Here is a 20,427-nt window from a genome sequence, read left to right as displayed (position 1 = left end):
CTACTTGGGCTTCCCCTGTGGCTCAGTGGTAATGAATCTGACTGCAGTGCAGGAAATGCAAGTTCAATTCCTGGGTCAGGAAGATCCCCTAGAGAAGGGCACAGGAACCGACTCCAGTATTCTTGCCTGGAGAATTGCACAGACAGAGGAACCTAGCAGGCTACAGTCCACAGGATCACAAAGAGTCGGACACCACTGAAACGAGTGAGCATGTATGCACACAAGTCAGTAGCCAGTGCAGTAACTGACCTTCAACACTCCCTGAAAGGAGGTAAGGGTGGAGATCAAGCATGAGGCACCTGTGCTCTGGGAAAAACTGGCAGAACAGGCCTCTAGAGAGATAGTTAGATATTTTTAGGAGAAGATTTTATGAGCTCAGATTCTTGCATCTCCTCATATCTACAAAAGCACTAAAATCTTTAATGGTGACATTTGCTCCTCGTGACTAGCAGCAAGCATCTCTCAAAATGTGTGCTTGATTGCATGCATCCCCCCTTCCCTAAAATCATATATAATTCTGACCTGCCCTTCGGAGCAGCTCTTCAGAGCTACCTGAAATGCTGTCTCCCAGGCTATAGTCCTCATTTTGTCCCAAATAAACCTTAACTCACAACTCTCATATTGTGCATTTTTTTCAGTTGATACATGTGAGAAGGACATGAATTTTGGGGGCCACAGAATAGAATGTTATGGACTAAACTATGTCCCCAAATTCATATGTTGAAGCCCTCACCACTCAAATACTGTGTGACTGTATTTGGAGATTGAGTCTATAAAGAGGTAGTAAAAATTAAAGAAGATCATAAGAGTAGGGCTCTGTCTGATGGCATCAGTGTCCTTAAGAAGCAGAAGACAGCAGAGCTTGCTTTCTCCAAACAAGTAGAGAAGAGGTCATGTGAAGCCACAGCAAGAAGGCAGCCACCTATAAGCTGGTAAGAGAGGCCTTATATGAAATGCAACCAAGCCAACACCGTAATCTCCAAAACTATAAAAAAAAAAAACAACCTCCTGTTGTTCAAGTCATTCAGTCTTTAGTTTTTGGTTATGGCAGCATGAACAGACTAACATAGCCTCTAAATGCATCAGTGGCAACAGCAATATATTTTATTTATGCCCACTGGTTTCAACAGACATACCTACTAATACCTCCCCAAAACACAGCATCTTGTTTAGCTGTACAACCCTGGATTTGAAGAAGGAGACGGAGTGAAAGGAATAGATAACAGATCTGAGGCTCAGACTTTGCCAGGGATCTTAGGCAAGACAGTTTTTTTTTCCTGATTATCAGTTTGTGTGTTAGTTGCCCAACCATGTCAAACTCTTTGCAACCCCATGGACTGTAGCCCACCAGTCTTCTCTGTCCATGTAATTCTCCAGGCAAGAATACTGAAGTGGGTAGCCATTCCCTTCTCTAGGGGGTCTTCCTGACCCGGGGATCAAATTCTGGTCTACATTGCAGGCAGATTCTTTACCATCTGAGTCACTTGGGAACCCCCAGTTTATTCATCTGTAAAATAAGATATGCTGTAAGAGGCTCTGGAACTATTCAGATATGGACTTGAATCCAGCCTCAGACTTTAGCTGTGTGACCTTGAGTAAATTACTTAGCCTCTCAGGTTTGGTTTCTCATCTCATCTCATCTGTTAGTACTTACTTCAGGGGATTATTGGGCTAATGGAAAGAGATGATGTATACAAAGCCCCTGGAAGATTTTAAAGGGCAATAAAAGGTAATTCTTCTCCTAGATTAATTAAATAAGTTGACCTATGTAAAGTGCTGAGAACGGTGGCACTTAGGAAATGCTGTATCGGTCTTAGTTATTATTTTCTTCTTCTAGTAGACAGAAACCTTCAGTAAGTGACAGTCATTATTATTATTATTTCCAAGTCTCATCTCCCTCCAATTTCCTTCAAAACCCTAAATGCTAACTGTCCCAAATGCCGGTTCCCCCCAATTCGACCCACGAGTTTTCCCGCCCTAGTATCTGTCTAGGGTTTTCTGCTCCATTTCGCCTCCTCCGGAGCTCAGATGTCATCTCCTCTAGGAATCCTCTCTTCACCATCCCGCTCCTCCCAGTCAGAAGGAAAGGATCCTCGATTTGTGTCGTGCTAAGAAAACAACTCCGTGTAGCACTTAGATATCTGTGCCAGGTTAACTCTTTCAGAGCCTGCCTCCAAGAGTGGAGGCCGGTGCTGGGTGAGCAGCCTCATGAGTGACACCCAAGGAGTCTAGCCCGGCGTGGGACAGAGAAAATGGGCTGTGCAGAGAAGGGTCCAGTTTAATTCCTACAAACTCGAGCCCCCAGCCCTCCTCAGGCAGCGCCCACCGTGAAGAATCCCTACCCTTCCCCGGGCTCAGCCTGCCTCCCTTGATCGCCGACACCTGAGCAGTTTCCCCCGCCCCTGCCCCACCCCCGCGCCAGGCTCAGGGGTCGCTCTGGCTTCCACCCAGCCTCCTCCCGCCCCTCCTCCAGCCCCGGTGGAGCTGAGGGGCGGAGCGAACGGTCAATGGCTGGGAGCGGGCTGGGAGCTGCTGGGCGAGCGCGGCGGATTCCAGAAGCGCGGCGGCCCGGGTAGGGGGCTGGCATGGCCGCGTGCTGGTGAGCGCCGACTGCGCGAGGGGCCAGCTGCCACCATGCCCCGGGGCGTGGGCGCCGCCCAGCTCTGCCTGCTGGTGCTCGCCCTGCCTGGATGGACCCGAAGTAAGTAGCGGAGCGGAGGGGGTGGGGGGTGGGTGACGGGGGGCTTTGTAGGTGGGTGGACTGGGGGACCTGGGTGGACTGGGGGACCTGGGGATCCCCCGCAGCAACTCGGGGCCGCGCCCCTGCTGTCTCCCCCGCCCGGGAGCCCCGGCTTTGTTCCCACGTTGTGCGTCCCGGGAGGTGGTGGAGATGCGGGAGATCCAGAGCAGGCAGAAAACAGTGGGTCCCTCCCCGGCTTGCCTTCCTCTCCTTTTCCTCTGTTTTTCTGGCTTTTCCGCTGCCTTCCGAGTCTCTCCTCTTTTCTCCAGTCTTTGTGTGTGTGCCTATAAATACGTTTGGACAAAATTGGAACCATACCATATGTACGGTTTTGTGTCTTGCATATTCCACTTCACTTTATGAGCATTTCCACATCGTTACATTCTCCAACAACATGGTTTCAATGATTGTAAATTCCGCCAAGAAATTGCAGAAGTACAATTTTCAGAAAGTTAAAAACACGACTCTCAACAAATACAGGATGGAAGATTGGCAAGGATTGATCTGATTCCTCAGAGAGGCAGTGAATAGAATGATAAAGCTAGTTTAAAGCATTAGAGAAAAAAGGAGTGATACGGGCATTGGAGACTGTTGAAATCCTGTGCTGGGACAGATATAAAAGTGGTCAGTGCTCCATGGGGCCAAACAACCATAATTCTTAGGTATCTGTCTACTATGCTGGAGTTATTTGCATCTCTACCAGACTGAAAGTTATGGTAGAAACTTCACAGGGTATAGCCTTTAATTATTAGTTATTAAAGGCAAACAAAGGTACATTTCCCTGGATAATTCACTAACCTGTGAAAAGGCCTGCTAACCAATGCTCCAAATGTGACATTGAAAAGACATCCTACTTGTTCTTTTTTGCTTTATTTCCAAGGTTTGAACAGTTTTTCTTAAGTTGTACTGTGTTTCTCTATTACTGAGCCTAGCTTTCCATAATTTTTGCAATCATAAAGATCATTTCATTCCTTTAAATGTTCTATTAAATATCATAATTCCTTTGTGTTGCAAAGAATCTAGATTTATCAGAGCCGCTAGAGCAGAAACTGTCTTTCTGATTCCCCAGTATCAGGCATCTAGCATAGTGTTTGGCCTATAGTTAGGCACTCAGAAAATGTGTAAGTAAATGCATTGCTTCTCATTTTTACTAAATTGATAACACTAATGCTAGTCTAATGACTTTTTTTAGGATATATTTTGACTGAGAATGCATCATATCAGTAATCTGAAAGGGAAGTTAATCACCCATCATTGGGCCAGTGTAACAGAACAAATATGACCATCTTCTATGTAACTCATTATATTCTATGCGATTCATGTGGTTGGTTTAGAAAGAATAGATTTTTGGAGTCTTCACTTAGGACCTCAAGAGTTCTGTGGATGTGGCCTGTTCTTACCAGAGACTAATTTACTTAGGTCTTGAGCAATTACACTTTATTAAGATTGTCTGCAACCAGTGTTTGAAGTCTGTCCTGCCTAGAACAAGTCTGTCCGCAAACAGATTTCAGTTCACCTTTCTTGAAAAACAGGAATCGTGTTACCTATCTCCCAGGGTTGTGTTGAGTACAGAGGTCTGGGTGGTGAGAATTATTTGGAAAGTAGGAAATAATATGCAAATGGGAGTTCAGGTTAAAGTAATGATGCTTTTGTGGATTGGGAAGCACTTTCACAGTAACTCTCGCCATTAATGATGTGAGATGGGCAGGTGGGTATCATTTTACAGATGAGAAAACTGAAGCACAATGTGAATAATACTCAGGGGCTTGCCCTCCAGATATACCCAGAACCCAAACACTTCATTCCTCTCCACTGACGTCATTCTAGTCCGAGTTCCCAGTACCTCTGACTGGGGCTCCCGCAAGGCTCCATCCTTGCCTTCCAGCTTCTACTTTCACCCCCGCCACTACAGCACTTCCGCCCTCTCAGTCTCCACCCAATTGTCAGATCCTTCGCAAACTGAATACAGATCATATTGCTCTGTGTCTATACCCTCCAGTGCCTTCCAAGTCACAGGGTTTGTAATAAAATCCAGATACTTTCCATGCCCTCTGTGATAGCAGACCCCATATCTGTCTTGCTGACCATATCTGCCAATTTCCCCTCTCATTTGCTCGGTTCTAGCTACTTCTAACTTCTGCTTATTCCTTAAACAGGCCAAGCTGTTTCTGCTCTTGCTGATCCTTTTCCCTGGGACACTCTTAGGCCCCTAGATCTTTGCATCTTCTTTCCGGTCCCTCAAGTCTCAATTAAATGCTATCCTTAACGATCATCCTGAAATAGGTACCCCCTCTTCAGTGTCTCTTTATTTCATGACCCTGTTGTACCATCTGAGAATATTTGTGTCATCCTCTTCCCATCTCTAGAAAGTAAGCCAGTGAAGTATACACAGGTCTACCACTCTATTATCAGCACCTGGCAGAGTGCCTGACCCATAGTAAGTGCCGAGAGCCTGGAATCGACAGGTCTCCTAACACCCCAATGTGGAGTCTTCCCTGTTGGCACTGCATGCCTGGCTTAGCTAGGGTACAGAGGTCTGGGATTCCAGTGATGTGTTTGCTGTATTGGCAGGAGGAAGAGGGGAAGGCAGCCCCCAGCTGCAGAATGAACTGATAATACCTCAGTGGAAGACTGCAGAAAGCCCCCTGAGAGAAAAGGTAAGACTCAAAGCATCTCGTTTTCACAGGCAGAAGCTGACAACTCTGTTCTGTGAGGCTTGGGGGCCACCTACTTGACTTTTCTGGAGGTGCTAATGGTTGTCACCATTAGTTCTGTTTCTGGCCCACTCTGTCCTGTGTGTACTCCAGTTTTGGAAATCCTCGATGGGACTTTTCCTTCACTGTGTGACAACCTACTATAACACTTCCAGATGCCAGTAGCTGAGGAAATGAAAATCCATGTTAATGCCGACATAAGCTAAATGCAAGTATGTTTCACAAAAATCACTGACTCTCAATTGGGATTGATTAAATGTTGTCACTAGTATTTTTTGCTCTGCATAATATGTGCTTCACTTTATTGATGAGATGATATACTTGGAGAGAAAAATGATAATCCAACTATTTTTAAAACAAGAGGCAGGGTAGGGCTTCTCAGGTGTTTCAGTGGTAAAGAATCCACTTGCCAATGCAGGAGACGCGGGCTTGATTCCTGGGTCGGGAAGATCCCCTGGAGGAGGAAATGGTAACCCACTCCAATATTCTTGCCTGGGAAATCCCATGGACAAAGGACCCTGAGGGGCTTCAGTCCATGGGGTTGCAAAGAGTCGGACACGACCGAGCAACTGAGTACACACGCAGGGATCTAGTACTGCCATAAGTCTGTCTTAAAATCCAATAATCTTAAAATTCAATAGGCTCCTTGGGCCACAACACCAGCAGAATGCATAGGCCTCATCAAGCGGGTTGGGAATAAGACAGAAAACATTATCCTGTTCTTGTAGGAAGGACCTGTGCATATAGGATAGTCTTTGGTTCTGGTTCTTATAGCTCAAGTGAGACAGGAAAGGAACTAGAAAGGAAGATGTGCTTGCTGTGTGCCAATAACCAGCTATCGGACCTTTCACTTTCTGAGCCCTCTTTCCTCATTTAAAAAATAGGGCTTAGAGGGGATAAGAAGGAAGAAGGCTGGAGAGGAGGGGTGCTTAATAAGAGTGCTTTGTGTTCAAACGGTCAGTGATTTATTGGGCAACATATAACAGCAAGATTATAGTAGGAGAGAGAGGAGAGAGCGATGTCAGGAAAGATTTCAGACTTTGAAGTCCTTGAGTCTGGAAAGGTAAATGGAGAGTAGAAATGCCCAGAATCCGTGAAATTATGGCTGGAGGAATGCAGACATGTCCAAAAAAGTGCTCCACTTTGGAGGAAACTTACAGCAAAAATATTAGGACAAATGAAAGCAAATAATATTTTATCTTAGAGATAATAAATGCATGGAGTTCATTTCATCCAAAATTAGGAGAGACTGAAAATAGCTCCAGGAAAAGTCTAGACAAATTAATGGATGGACATCCTAGGGCAGGCTATTTTTAAAAATTAAGATCTTGGATATCCCAGCCTATCCATTATTGTCCGAGGAATGGATCTGATACTTTTATAGATGCCTCTCTGTTCTCTCCAGATGTGGGATGCCTGGCATCCTCAGGAAGGGCATGAGAAACAAAGTGGAGCTCAGATCCTGTCTTTGTTCCCAGCCATTGTCTGCCTAGAATCTGCTCAGGTCACTGTTCTTTGTAGGACTAGCCTGCCACTGTAAATATTTGTTGAATAAATGAATGAATGTCAGAGAGGGAGAGGAGAGGTACGTCTCACTCAGGCATCTTATTCTCATTCATGTAATTACTTCATTTAGCAAATGTTAGTTGAACACTACATACTAAATATACATGACTATGTCTTAGGGAGGATGTAGACACGTAGTATAGATTTCCGATACCCTGTACAGCTTGAAGATCTATTTAATCTACCTCAAAAGAGAAAGGCATTTAAAACCCTGCCCCGGGGAAGTATAAACAGTGGGTCAGCTCCCTTCACTTCCTAGGAAAGGTGATGTTGCCCCTTCCTAGAACAGAGTGGAGTTGCGAGAGAAAAACTTGAGTAAATCGGGACAGGGAAGTTACATGAATCTTTGTAGTGCTGTTTCATTGTTTTGCTTGAAACATCTCCTGGAAACAAGGAACATCATATATTAAATATCAGTGTCTGATATCATCTTCCAGACTAGAGAGCAATAGTTTTGGATTACCCACTTAAATATTCATACTCAGGCTGCAGCTTGTGTCTCTCTGGAGGAGAAGTGACAGTGGTTTGATTTGTGTCAACTTTCCTTCTTTGTGTGTGAACTCTAGGCCACCTTCCTCTTGGATAAGGGAATAGATACAGCTCTATTGCTGTGTGTGTTTCCTCAAGTGCCCACTTGGGACTGTGTCCCTGATGCTTAATGTGATGGGACAGGGCCCTTGCTCCACAGCTCCCCAGAGTGAAGCCACAAACCAGAAATAGGTATGGGTAGAGCTGAATCTGAGCATCAGAAAATAGAGAAGTGAATTTCTTAGTGCAAGTTTTTGCATAAACATCCTTGTCACTTCCTCTTTCCATGTTTTTGACATGTCCCTTAAGAGAAGTGAGTAGGATAAATTTGCAAAACAAAGCAAAGGACGGGGTTGCACAAGCATCTGAGATCACAATATTTGGACCACATCAGAGCCCTCAGTGGCACAAAAGCCTCAGGGATGCCCAGGACCCTAATGGGAAATGGGGTTTGAAGCTGATCAGAGAAATGTGCTTGGAAGAGGGAGGCCCCCAACCAGAGGTGGCAAAGCAGGTGACGCACTTTCTCATACATGCCAAAACTAAGTTTTGAGGCTGACCTTAAAAGGGATAGAAGCTTTCTTCTAGCAAGAGCTTCATGTGACTTGAAAGAGACTTCACGAGTTTATCAGTTCCTTGGTCCCAAGTTGGAGAACGTACATCTAAAACACCCTAAAGAATCAATCCTTTTAAAAATATTTAGGAGGACCCAAGATGGCGGAGGAGTAGGACGGGGAGACTACTTTCTCTCCTACAAATTCATGAAAAGAATAACTGAACTCAGAGCAAACTTCACAAAACAACTTCTGATCACTAGCTGAGGTCATCAGGCGCCCAGAAAAGCAGCCCATTGTCTTCAAAAGGAGGTAGGACAAAATATAAAAGATAAAAAGTGAGACAAAAGACTTAAGGACGGAGATCCATCCCGGGAAGGGAGTCTTAATAGAGGACGTTTCCAGACACCGGGAAACCCTCGCACTGGCGGGCCTGGGGGAAGTGTTTGAATCTCGGAGGGCAACCTGACTGGGAGGGAAACAATAAATAAAACCCACAGATTACGAGCCTAAAAGCAACTTCCAGCAGAAAAGTACCCCAGACACCCGCATCCGCCACCAGCAAGTGGGGGCGGAATGGAGAGGAGCGGGCGGCATTGCTTGGGGTAGGGTCCGGGCCTGAGTGCCCTGAGGACAATCGGAGGGAGCTTTTGTGAGTTGCCAACTTGAACTGTGGGAGACCAAAAGAGAGAGAAAATTAACCGGCCCTAACACACTGCCGGCCGTTTGCAGAACAAAGGGACCGAGAAAGTCCTGAGAAGAGCTCGCAGGCTGCGGACTGGCCCAGCCCCGCCGGAGGCAGGAGGCAGGGGGGAAGGGAAGGGGGCAGGCTCTGCCCCAAGGACCACATCCCCTGCCGCACTGCAAACAGGCCTCCAGGTTCTAATCAAAGACCTCCTGAGATTCTGGATGGTCGACATCCGCCAGGAGGGTGGCGGCAAGACACAGGGCGCAGGCACCTGACTGGCGCAGGTGGGGACTGGGGCTGGGGACGCGGAGGGCAGAAGGCGCACACACCCGACTGGCGACTGGCGCCGCGGAAACTGAGACTGGGACCGCGGAAGGGAGTGGGCGCGCCGCACCCGTGGAGAGTGCGCCCGTCAAGCCCCTGGCTGCCTGGACCGCTCTGATGGGGAAGGCACAAAGAGCAGGCGCAGCTTTTTGCTCCTCGCTTTTGTGGAACACCCGAGGGCTGGAACAGCGCGCAGCGCGGGGCGCACTCCATACAGAGCAGCCGGGAGCCTGAGCAGCGCAGATGGAGAAAGCAGCGCCAGCCCCTCCCCGCAGCACGATGGAACTCGCTACCTGAATAAGAGTCCACCTCCGCCCGCCTGTGTCAGGGCAGAAATGAGGCTCTGAAGAGACCGGCAAACAGAAGCCAAATAAACAAAGGGAACCCCTTCAGAAGGAACCAGTGCAACAAATTAAAATCCCTGTAGAAAACACCGACTACACCAGAAGGGCCTGTAGCTATCGAGAAGTGTAAGCTGGAACAAGGAGCTATCTGAAACTGAGCTGAACCCACATTGACCGTGACAGCTCCAGAGAAATTCCTAGATATATTTTTACTTTTTTTTTTTTTAAGTAAGAAAAAATTTTTTTTTCTTTTTTATTTTTTCTCCTTTAAAATTCCCTATTACTCCCCCCATTACTCCTTAACGTTCATTTTCATAGATTTTTACGATTTTTTTTAATTAGGGAAAAAAATCTTTCTTTCTTTCTTTTTCTTTTTTTTTCTTCTTTTTTTTCATTTTTCTCTTCTATTTTCTATTTTTCTTTTTCTCTTATTTCTTTTAAAATCCTCTAGTACTCCTCTACTACTCCTTAATTTTCATTTTCAATACACTATAACCTTACAAAAAAAGAAGAGAAGCCCTATTTTTAAACCGAACTTCATATATATTTCTAAAATTTTTTGTGTGTGTTTTGGTTTTTGTTTTTAATATAGTATTTTTAAGAGTCTAACCTCTACTCTCGATTTTTAATTTTTGTTTTTCAGTATATGATATAAATTGTGAACATTTAAGAATCCAATATTCAGTTCCCATTTTTATTCAGGAGTGTGTTGATTATTCTCTCCCAATCTTGACTCTCTGTTTTCTACCTCAGAACACCTCTATTTCCTCCTTTCCCCTTCTCTTCCCAATCCAATTCTGTGAATCTTTGTGGGTGTCTGGCCTACGGAGAACACTCTGGGAACAGACAACTGCGTAGATCTGTCTGTCTCCTCTTGAGTCCCCCTTTTTCTCCTCCTGCTCATCTCTATCTCCCTCCTCCCTCTCCTCTTCTTCATGTAACTCTGTGAACCTCTCTGGGTGCCCCTAACAGGGGAGAATCTTTTTGCCATTAACCTAGAAGTTTTATTATCAGTGCTGTATAGTTGGAGAAGTCCTGAGACTACAGGAAGAATAAAACTGAAATCCAGAGGCAGGAGACTTGAGCCCAAAACCTGAGAACACCAGAAAACTCCTGACTACATGGAACTTTAAGTAATAAGTGACCGTACAAAAGCCTCGATACCTGCACCGAAACCAACCACCACCCAAGAGCCAATAAGTTTTAGAGCAAGACATACCACACAAATTCTCCAGCAACGCAGGAACGTAGCCCTGAACGTCAACATACAGGCTGCCCAAGGTCACACCTAACACATAGACGCATCTCAAAACTCATTACTGGGCACTCCATTGCTCTCCAAAGAGAAGAAATCAAGTTCCACGCACCAGAACACTGACGCAAGCTTCGCTAATCAGGAAACCTTGACAAGCCAATCGTCTAACCCCACCCACTGGGTAAAACCTCCACAATAAAAAGGAACCACAGACCTCCAGAATACAGAAAGCCCACTCCAGACACAGCAATCTAAACAAGATGAAAAGGCAGAGAAATACCCAACAGGTAAAGGAACATGAAAAATGCCCACCAAGTCAAACAAAAGAGGAGGAGATAGGGAATCTACCTGAAAAAGAATTTAGAATAATGATGATAAAAATGATCCAAAATCTTGAAAACAAAATGGAGTTACAGATAAATAGCCTGGAGACAAAGATTGAAAAGATGCAAGAAATGTTTAATAAAGACCTAGAAGAAATAAAAATGTTTAAATACGTAAATACCTTGTTTTAATTAAATAATTTCTGCCTTCAAGAAAAGTTCAGCTGTGCTAAATTGAACTTTTGTTAACGCATGGAAGTTTATGATGACTTGGATTTCTAATGTCTTTGAAATTTTCCACAATAATTAGATAAAAGAGGATTAAAAGTCCATTTCCGAACATATAAAAGGTCATTATAAAAACATGGGAAAGTGCAAAAAATTAAATTAAATTATCTCACTGAGCTTCCCTGATGGGTCAGTGGTAAAGAACCCAACCTGCAGGAGATGCAGGTTCAATCCCTTGGTCAGGAAGATTCCTTGGAGAAGGAAATGTCAACCAATTCCAGTATTCTTGTCTGGAAAATCCTATGGGCAAAGGAGCCTGGTGGGCTACAGTCCATGGTGTTGCAGAAGAGTAGGACACGACTGAGCGACTAAATAGCAACAGATGATCTCACTAGTGAGAAGTAACTATGGTAACCTTTTGATTTATTTCTACTTTTGTCCCTTTATAAAAATATATATGAATAAAGCACACAGTGTTATGTTTTAAACCTTTGTGCTTAATCATTATCATGTGTACTTTCTTGATAATTTAAAAATGATTGAAAGCCATCATTCTGAATGGCTGTCTAATGTTTTGTCATATGAATGGATTATTGGTTATTTAACCATTCTCCTACATTTGAATTATTTGGATTCTGTTTCATTAGTTATTATTGTAAGTAATGAGCATCCTTGTGTATAAACCATTGCCTGTGTTTCCATTTGTTCCCTTCAGATAGAATCTTCTATAGGGTTTGAGGGTCTAAACATTTTTAAACTCTTGATTCATACTGTCATATTATTTTCTGGTGAGCAGGTATCAATTTAAATTCTCATAGGTAGGGTGTGAGAGTGCCCATTCTATAGTATACCCTGCTGCATTGTGATTTATGGTTTGTTTGGTTTTTTTTTAATCTTTATTGCTTTGATTTTTTTTAAAGATATCTTTAAAAAATACTTTTGGGTAGGGGGGGTGGGCAGTTACCAGTGATGCTGAACATGTTTTTAATGCTTATTGACCATTTGTATGATGCCTTAAATGGTCTATTCTGGGTAGCTAGTTACTTTGGCTCTTAGTAAATTTTTTGTGTAAAATGTTATCTTTTGGACCTTTGAAACCTTACTTGGAGCTTCTTCCAGTTGTCTCCTCTGAGATGACTGAGGGGTATCCAAACTGAAAGCCACTGTAAAATAAGAGTCCATGATGAAGAGGCTTTCCCTGGTATCTTAAGTAGCAGCCAACATGTAACAGGGGCTTCTGGTGTGCCAAGAACAATAACAAATTCTTTACGTTTACTTTGTCACTTAGTCCTTACACTATCCCCACAAAGTTGACTATTACTTTTATTTTACAAATGAAGCTGAGTTGTAGGGAGGTTCAGTAACATGCCTGATTCCACGGCTGTAGCGTTGAAGCCTACACTTGATCCCAGATCTGACTCCACTCAAATTTGCTGTCCAGGATCGTGTTTTTTAGGGTTTGCCTTTACCAGGCCTGCATGCAGGCACTTATACCACATTTCAGCTTGGAGTTTCTTTCCTTTGTCTTTGAGGAGAAGGCAGATGGGGGAGGAGAAATGGGTCCTTCTGGGACTGAAGTTATTTCATGTTTGGGCTGCACATGCAGTTGACCCTTTCTCATTCACTTCCTGTGGCTCCATCCATGTCAGCTCTGTGCTGAACCCTCTGCCTCTCCCTGGGAGCCTCGGCCCCTGCTTTTCGGAACTGACATTCTTTTGTTGTTTCTTTTAGCATCCACTCAAAGCGGAGCTCAGGGTGATGGCTGAGGGGCGAGAGCTGATCCTGGACCTGGAGAAGAATGAGTAAGTGGACTTCTCCTTTGTCTAAAATGAGACAGCCCACTTGTGTGTCAGTGCCGGACGCAGGTGCCACTGACTTGGAAGGAAGTAGTTAATGAAGTGACCCAGGCTGTCAACCTGGGGTTCATTTGCTGGGAGCATTCTTGCAAAGCCTGCATTTCCACAATCTCTAGACTTGCTGTGAAATTACTGGACTGTTTACCATCTTCCTTGAATTTCCTCAAGCTGGGGAAATTTCTGGGTCCTCTTAGGGTTCACTGTGTATGTGTGAGAGAGAGAGAGACAGAAAGACACTAAGGAAGGGATGGGCTGGAGGACTTGGGCAGCTGTTTCACTCGCTCCAGCACAGCACATGGCAGGAAGTGAAGGAGATTAGAGGAAAGCAGCAGAGAGGAGAGGTGGGGTGTTTTGGGATTTGACGCTCACACCCTGACTGCTCTGTCTCTTCTGGGTCAGCTACATCTGAGCTTCTGCCAATAAGGGCATAGTCAGCAGTCTCCTCGCTTCATCGGCCTGGTTCTTCCATATCCCCAACCTCATTTCTCTGGGGTGGCTGCCTCGCTCAGAAACATTTCCACATTGATTGGCCGTCAAGCACAGTTGTATTTTGATTGATGTTATCGAGCAGGTAAATTTGCCCAGTCTTTGACCAATCCCAGTCTGTTTTGGGCACTGGAGAGCTTTCCTTACTTGGCCAGGGCCCTCTGAAGGCTTCTGCTGTCTCCTCATCAACAGTCCTGCTCACAGATAAGGCTGCATGGCTCAGAGAACTGCCTGTCTCCTCTTGGCAGCCCGTGGAGTCCCCTGGAAGCAGATGAGTAATCACACACATCACTGCCAAGAAAGGGATAGACAGGGACCTTCCCATATCCAGAAGGATGGGAATGACTGCTCAGCTTGGGTGGAAAGCAAAGATATAAATTATTCCAAATTTGGGCTTTTTGGACACTCGCGGAGGAGGATGAGTGGTGTTGGAAGTGCATTATAAGCATGACTTAAGCAGTGTGTGCAGTGCTCATCCATGTCTTTCCTCTGCCTCCAGGACGCAGTGGCCTTTAGGAAGCCAGAAAAATGGGCATCTCAGGCATGTTTGTTGCTCTCCTCCTTGTAGTGAAAGCAGTCCTTTCCTGGTGCCTTCCTCCTGAAGTGAAACCGGCCCAGGAATGTGTTCTTTCTGTTCCATTTCCCTGGAATAGACCTGGCTGGCTGTGTCTGCCGAGAGTGTGGGCCCTGTCTGCCTGGGATTTCTCCTTGCACTATCTTCCTCTGGTCTTGCAGGGAAGCCCCTCAGAGGGTGTGTTCTTAGTCTCTCTCAGGGTCTATCTCAGTTTCTTACAGTCCCAGCCCTCCGGCTCTAGACTAAAGGTTTCCTATTGCTACTTCCATCTCAGCTGTCCTCTCCTGCCTCCATTTATAGTATCTGACTCCTCAGCTTCCTCTGGGCTGCCCATGTGATGGGGTTGGTGGCATGGAAAACTCTTGGGAGTTGGATTGGCCAGGCAAGGATCCTTGCCTGACTCATCCTTCCCTCATATTTTGTAATCTTTACAAGAGGTCATAGGAAGTTAGGGCACAAAGATGCCTTGGAAAACACTCAGTGTGGCAGCCTTACACGTGGAAGCAGAAACTTCAACTCAGAGAAGGAAAGGAACTTGTCTAAGGCCACACAGCAAGTAAATGAGAGAGATGAGATGAGGATCATTTGTGTCACAGAAACCCAGATTTGACTTACTAGCTGATTAACCTGGGGACACATTGCTGGCTCTTTTGGAGTCTGTGTCCTTACTTATAAAATGAGGATAGTAACACCTGCCTCATAAGCGTGGCGGTGAGGGCTCAATGCAGTGATGTATGCAGAGTGCTTACAGAGCACACGGTAAGTAATTGACTGCTATTGTGATTTTTTTCTTTTCACTGTCCCATTCTGAGGTTCCAGAGGAGAGCCCGGAAATGTGGTTCAGTTGTCTGCTGCCGGGAGCAGCTCTCTTGCTTCCCAGTGATCAGCAGTGGGCTGGATATGGTTCCTGGCCTCCTCCAATTGGCAGAAGGCAGGAGATCTGACAAAAATGGAAGCAGCAGAGCCAAGCAATATGACCTCACCAGGTATCCCTAGGGACGGCTTCCTGCTATTTTCGTCTAAACTGGGCTTTTTGTTTTTGAACATGTGTTAGCAAGCGGAACTCCAACTGCACACGACTTCCCAGTGTGTTTACTTCCCAAAGCCTTTTCATTCATGGTGCGTGCGAGCCTGGATTCAAAACAGCTTGGGGGGTGGGGAGGGGCTTGGACGAGGTGCTGCTTTTCTGATTTTCAAACTTTATTAAAAAAAATGGTAAACTTTTTATCATCCCATGATATTTGAGGGGAAACTAGGCCCTGTGCTAAGGGATCCTCATGCTCTGATTCTTAATATCCTCAATTGATTCATTCATCTTTCCCATCTCGGATCCATGTACTCTAGGCACCAGTGCAGGCAGTGCAGATCCATCTGTGGATAAAACAGTTCTGCCTTCTTGGAGCTTGTGTTCCAGTAGGGGTGAGCAATAAACAAACAAGCAAATGATGACTACTGCTATGGAGGAAACAAAGAAGCATTAGGGCTCCAAAGAGGGAGGGAGGTGCTGTTCGGAATGGCGGCCAGAGCCAGCCTTGGTGGTGAATTGATATTTGAGTCCAGACCTGAAGGATATGAGGAAGTGAGCCACAGGAACAGCGGGGAGATGACAGTTCCAAGGAGCAGGGACAGCCACCAAGTTCAAAAACACTACTAGACTATGAAGGTTTCCATTCCCTCTGCCCACCCCCAACCACATTCCTCCCCATGTTAGATTCTCAGGCCTCCCAGGAGCTGTGGACAAGGACTCCTGGAACTGTAAGGGCAGAGAGAGGACATTTCTCATTTCTTTCTCATCATCCCGAGGTGTCTGGCCTTCTCTCATTTAATCAAAGCCCAAGTGCTAATGTGTGGCCCAAAATAGCAGTGAGCCAGCCTTTAGTGGGATTCACATGTGGAGAGATTGCCAACAATGGTGAGGATGCAGGAGTGTGGGGCTTGGGCCAGGAGCGAGGGCATAGCAAATGGGTGTTCAGCTCAGGCAGCAGACACCCCAAGATGCCTTAGTTCTATAACGTGGCCGGCGGCAGCCTTCTGCCACTGTGAAGCAGCTCAGGATAAACGGCTGACATTCCCATGGGGGATACACACCCTTTCCCCTGTTGATTGCAGGTAAGAAAGAGTGACATCACAAGGATAATCTGAATGTGGCCTCCTTGTTGGATCCTGACCCTGCCACTTACTAACTGTATGTCCTCTTCAAGCCTCAGTTTCCTTATCTGGAATATAATATATCTGAGTTCCACACTTGGAGCCACGGGGAGCACAAGATGAGATGGCACCTGTTAGGGGGCCAGCATAGTGCCTGACTTGTACTCTGTATACTTTGTAGGTGGCAGCTATTATTTTTTTCTTGCTTGTGGTTTTTTTTTTTTTTTTTGCTTGTGGTTTTTTAATTGCAAAAGCAATGCATACTCATTGTAAAACATGTAGCAATACCAAAATATAATGAGTAAAAGAATGAAAGCCTCCCACCCACAGGGAGAATCCACTGTGAACGGTTGGTGGGCCCACCATGGACCTGTTCTCTGTGTGTGAGAGCACGCACATAGATACTCGTAGGCACAGTCACACAGAAGCACAGCCAGGCTGCTACTTTTGTGATGATGCAAGAGCAGAAATGAGACTGTACTGTTACATATTGCTCCACAGTTATTTTTATAGACTCAACTGTAGTGATGAAGGTAGTATTCTGCTCTAAAAACATGTATGTTCCCTTTTGTCGTTCAGTTGCTCAGTCATGTCCGACTCTGACCCCGTGGACTGCAGCACTCCGGGCTTCCTGTCCTTCACAGTCTCCCAGGGTTTGCTCAAACTCATGTCCATTGAGTCAGTGATGCCATCCAACCATCTCATCCTCTGTCACCACCTTCTCCTCCTGCCCTCAATCTTTCCCAGCATCATTGTCTTTTCCAGTGAGTCGGCTCTTTGCATCAGATGGCCAAAGTATTGGAACTTCAACTTCAGCATATGTTCACTAATTTTATATTTATTCACACCCATACTGATCATTTGCAAATGTTGGTACATAGCTGTGGTTAGCAGAACCTGACTTGTGACTGGGACTCTGTGGTACAGTGGAGAGAGTACTGAGCTCAGAGACAGGTGATGTGGAATTGGTCAGCAAGCCAGTTGGCCCTGCTGGGTTTCCACCTTCTCATCTGTTGCATGGCAGTTTTGTCCCAGTTAGGCTCTAAGAGCCTTTCCTGCACTACTTATTTAAGGGACACCACATAAGTGGAAAATGAAAAAGAAGTCCCTGCCTCAGGGCATTTGCTGCCCAGTTCTGGAGACATTCCTGGAAAGAGGGGGCAGTGGGATAAAGACAAATACCTCCAAAACCACAGAAGCTGAGAATGAACTGCTAGCTCAGGACCCATTGTTTAAGCACCGTAAACAGAAGGAGGAAAATTACAGGGAAGAAATTACAGGCTGCTATTTTCATAACCCACAATTTTGAGGCATAAATCCATAATATTTGTCCTCCATGTAATTTCCCCCAGACACTGAGGACTGCCTCATCAATCCAGAAACCATACTGGACAACAACTTGTTTGCTGAAATCAAATGGAGCCTTTCTTCACTGTAGGCATCTGGACATCTGAATGCCTCCAGGAAGATGTAGGCCCTGACTCTCTCCCTTCCCACTTTTTCCATTGAACTGTTGAACCTGCTCACTACGTTACTACATTACGAGGTCACCTTCAAAAGCAGATGAGCAGCCCAACCAGTGGGCACTGTGCCCAGAGGACCTTTGGCCACCTACTTCTCTCTGCTCATCCTTTAAACACCTTCTGGAACTGTCATCTCTTCGTTAGACTTCCTCCCTTGAGTCTAAATGATGCTAAGATTTAGGTTTTGGCTTGGGAAAGGGAGAGATGTCCCTTGGTCTCACCACAGCCCTGTTAGCGAAAGAGAAGCAGAGTTTGTACAAGGCTGGCATATAAGAGTGGATATTTGTTTTCTTTTGTGTGTATATCTACCTTCAGACCTCAGGGGGAACAGTAATTGTCAAGGCAGAATTTAGGTATTTGGAGGTTTACTGGTTATTGTACCTACCACTACTGACTTTCATCTCTCTTCGTATCTCAAACTTCTTTTCAGTCCCTCCAGAGATATCTTAGGGATGGAGACTTTTTGTTATCCTAGAAATCAAGCTGCGGCCTGGAAAATGAATAGCTGTTCACTGCTAATGGAGTGATCCAGCTCCTTGACTCTTTTTCTTCAACCCTATTTGAGTTGTATGTAATACCAGAGAACCCAAGAATGGGAGAAAGAGGCAGAAGAGGACTTTTCTCAGCAATAGATTGGGTGGGTTAGTCACCACCACTTACTGTTGCACTTCTCTTCCAAGGAGGCCTAGCGGTAATATTAATACACAGCTGATCTGGAGCAAAACTCCACATACCACCCAGACCATGGACCTCTTCCCAGCTCCCTGCTTTCTTGTGGGTGAGGAATAGACTTTAACATCTTATCTAGGATAAAGGACAGCTCTCTTTGACCCTCTCTTGTCAGGAGCTTCATTTATTGTTGGCAGAATTCAATTTCCTGGATCAAAGAGAAGCTTAAGAAAGGCTTAGGCATATCCTAGCGCTCTCGGTAAACCATGCTTCACTGAAGTGCATTTAAATGAGTCACAGACATATGGCTTACATTTCACTTAAAATACACATGGCTTAAGAAATCGGAGGATATCGTTCTTTAACCAAGTATTTGGCAGATCCAAAGTATTCAAAATGTTTTTCCAAACTCAGCACACAGCTGGGCTCCCCATTCCCCACAGCTGAGATCCTGTAACTCCGGTAGACCAGTGCTGAGGAAACTGTTGGATAGTTGGGTGGGGACATCAGAATTTGCAGAGAGCTGCCTCCAAATGGCTGAAATTTTCTTTATATATATTTATATATATATATATATATATATATATTTTTTTTTTTTTTTTTGAAATACCAGGAACTGGAATTAACCCTGTTGCATTGACTCTGAGGCAGTGAATGCATAAGTAGATTTAAATTCTAAGTGCTAGGTTAGGCACCTTGCCCCAGAGGGACCATATAGTCCTGTCTGAAATGCAGTTTCCAATTGTAGCTTTATAGATGGAGATTGATCTCATGATTCCCATGTTGCCCAGAACCCCTGGAGTTGCAGACTGGATTGCCAGCCAATGTGATGTGTCTTTCTACAAGCTAAATTCTCAGCCCCACCCCTGCTTAAGCAGGAGCTCCATTATTTCTGAATCATTAGAAACATGATACTGCTTTGTTAGGGTCCGCTGCGTAAACTCAGCCTCAGTAACTGGAAATGGTGATCTGCGTGGATGCAGCTAGACAGTAGCTGGAAGAGAGTATCAGGCAGCATCCACAACTGTAACAACCTAGATGTGTTGATTCCCTTTTTAATTTTTAATTGGAGGATAATTACTTTACAATATTGTGTTGGTTTCTGCCATACATCAAAATGAATCAGCCATAGGTATACCCACATCCCCTCCTTCTTGAGCCTCCCTCCCACCTCCCACAGATGTGTTAACTCTGAAGGCTGTGAGAACATAAGGCAAAATGCCTAATCCATAGTAGGACAGGCTTGGGTTTTGGTGCTGGAAGGACCCAAATTCAGTTCCAGGCACTGACACTGTCTGATTAGGTGACCTTCAGTAAGTCACTTGTCTTCTGAATGTTGTTTCTTCTTCAGTATTCACCATAATGCTCACTCACTAGTGAGCATTAACTGAGGGCCAGTCACTGTGCAAAGACACTTCACATACCATTTTATTTAATCCTCGTGGCAACCCTTTTAAGAAGGTATGATTGTTATAGACATTTTATAAATGGGGAGACTCTCAGGCAGAGCCAGGAGTCAAACTCAGGTCCATTTGCTTCTGACTATACTTTACCTCCACATAGAAAATGAAAATAACATTGTGGGTAAGGTAGGCTGAGAAATGTTCCCTACCCCCAAAAGACCCACATTCTAATTCCTGAAACATGAGACTATATTGCCTTATGTGGCAAAAAATAATCTTTGTAAGAGTGACTTAGTGAAGGATTTTGAGAAGAGATGATTCTGGATTTTCTGGGTGGGCTGTAAATTCAGTCACTGGTATTTGTAAGAGGAAGACAGAGGGAGATTTGCTCACAGACCGAAGAGGAGAAGGCATTGTGACCACGAAGAGGGCAGTGATGCAGCCACAAGCCAGGGAATGCAGGCAGCCACTGGAAGGTGGGGGAGGCCAGGAATGAAACCTCTC

At 45.1% G+C, this 20,427-nt stretch overlaps 1 protein-coding gene across 2 annotated transcripts in view; it reads left to right on the top strand.

Moving 5' to 3' along the window:
• Positions 1–2,504: 2,504 nt before the first annotated feature.
• ADAM19 (ADAM metallopeptidase domain 19) overlaps positions 2,505–20,427 on the top strand; it is a 90,219-nt gene continuing 72,296 nt past the window's right edge. Inside the window, exons 1-3 of one of the 2 annotated variants that reach the window (XM_065918997.1) lie at positions 2,505–2,701; positions 5,312–5,397; positions 12,996–13,066. In XM_065918997.1, the coding sequence (XP_065775069.1) occupies positions 2,635–2,701; positions 5,312–5,397; positions 12,996–13,066 (224 nt within the window). In that variant the 5' untranslated portion in view covers positions 2,505–2,634. Of the gene's footprint in view, positions 2,702–5,311; positions 5,398–12,995; positions 13,067–16,311; positions 16,366–20,427 lie in introns of those variants that run through there. The other variant, XM_065918998.1, reaches the window with a different exon arrangement.

The sequence above is a fragment of the Muntiacus reevesi genome, chromosome 1 (genome assembly GCF_963930625.1).
Source record: "Muntiacus reevesi chromosome 1, mMunRee1.1, whole genome shotgun sequence".
NCBI classification, from domain to species: Eukaryota; Metazoa; Chordata; class Mammalia; order Artiodactyla; family Cervidae; genus Muntiacus; species Muntiacus reevesi.
The sequence above is the reverse complement of the archived record's forward strand: the minus strand, read 5'-3'. Positions and strand labels throughout refer to the sequence as shown.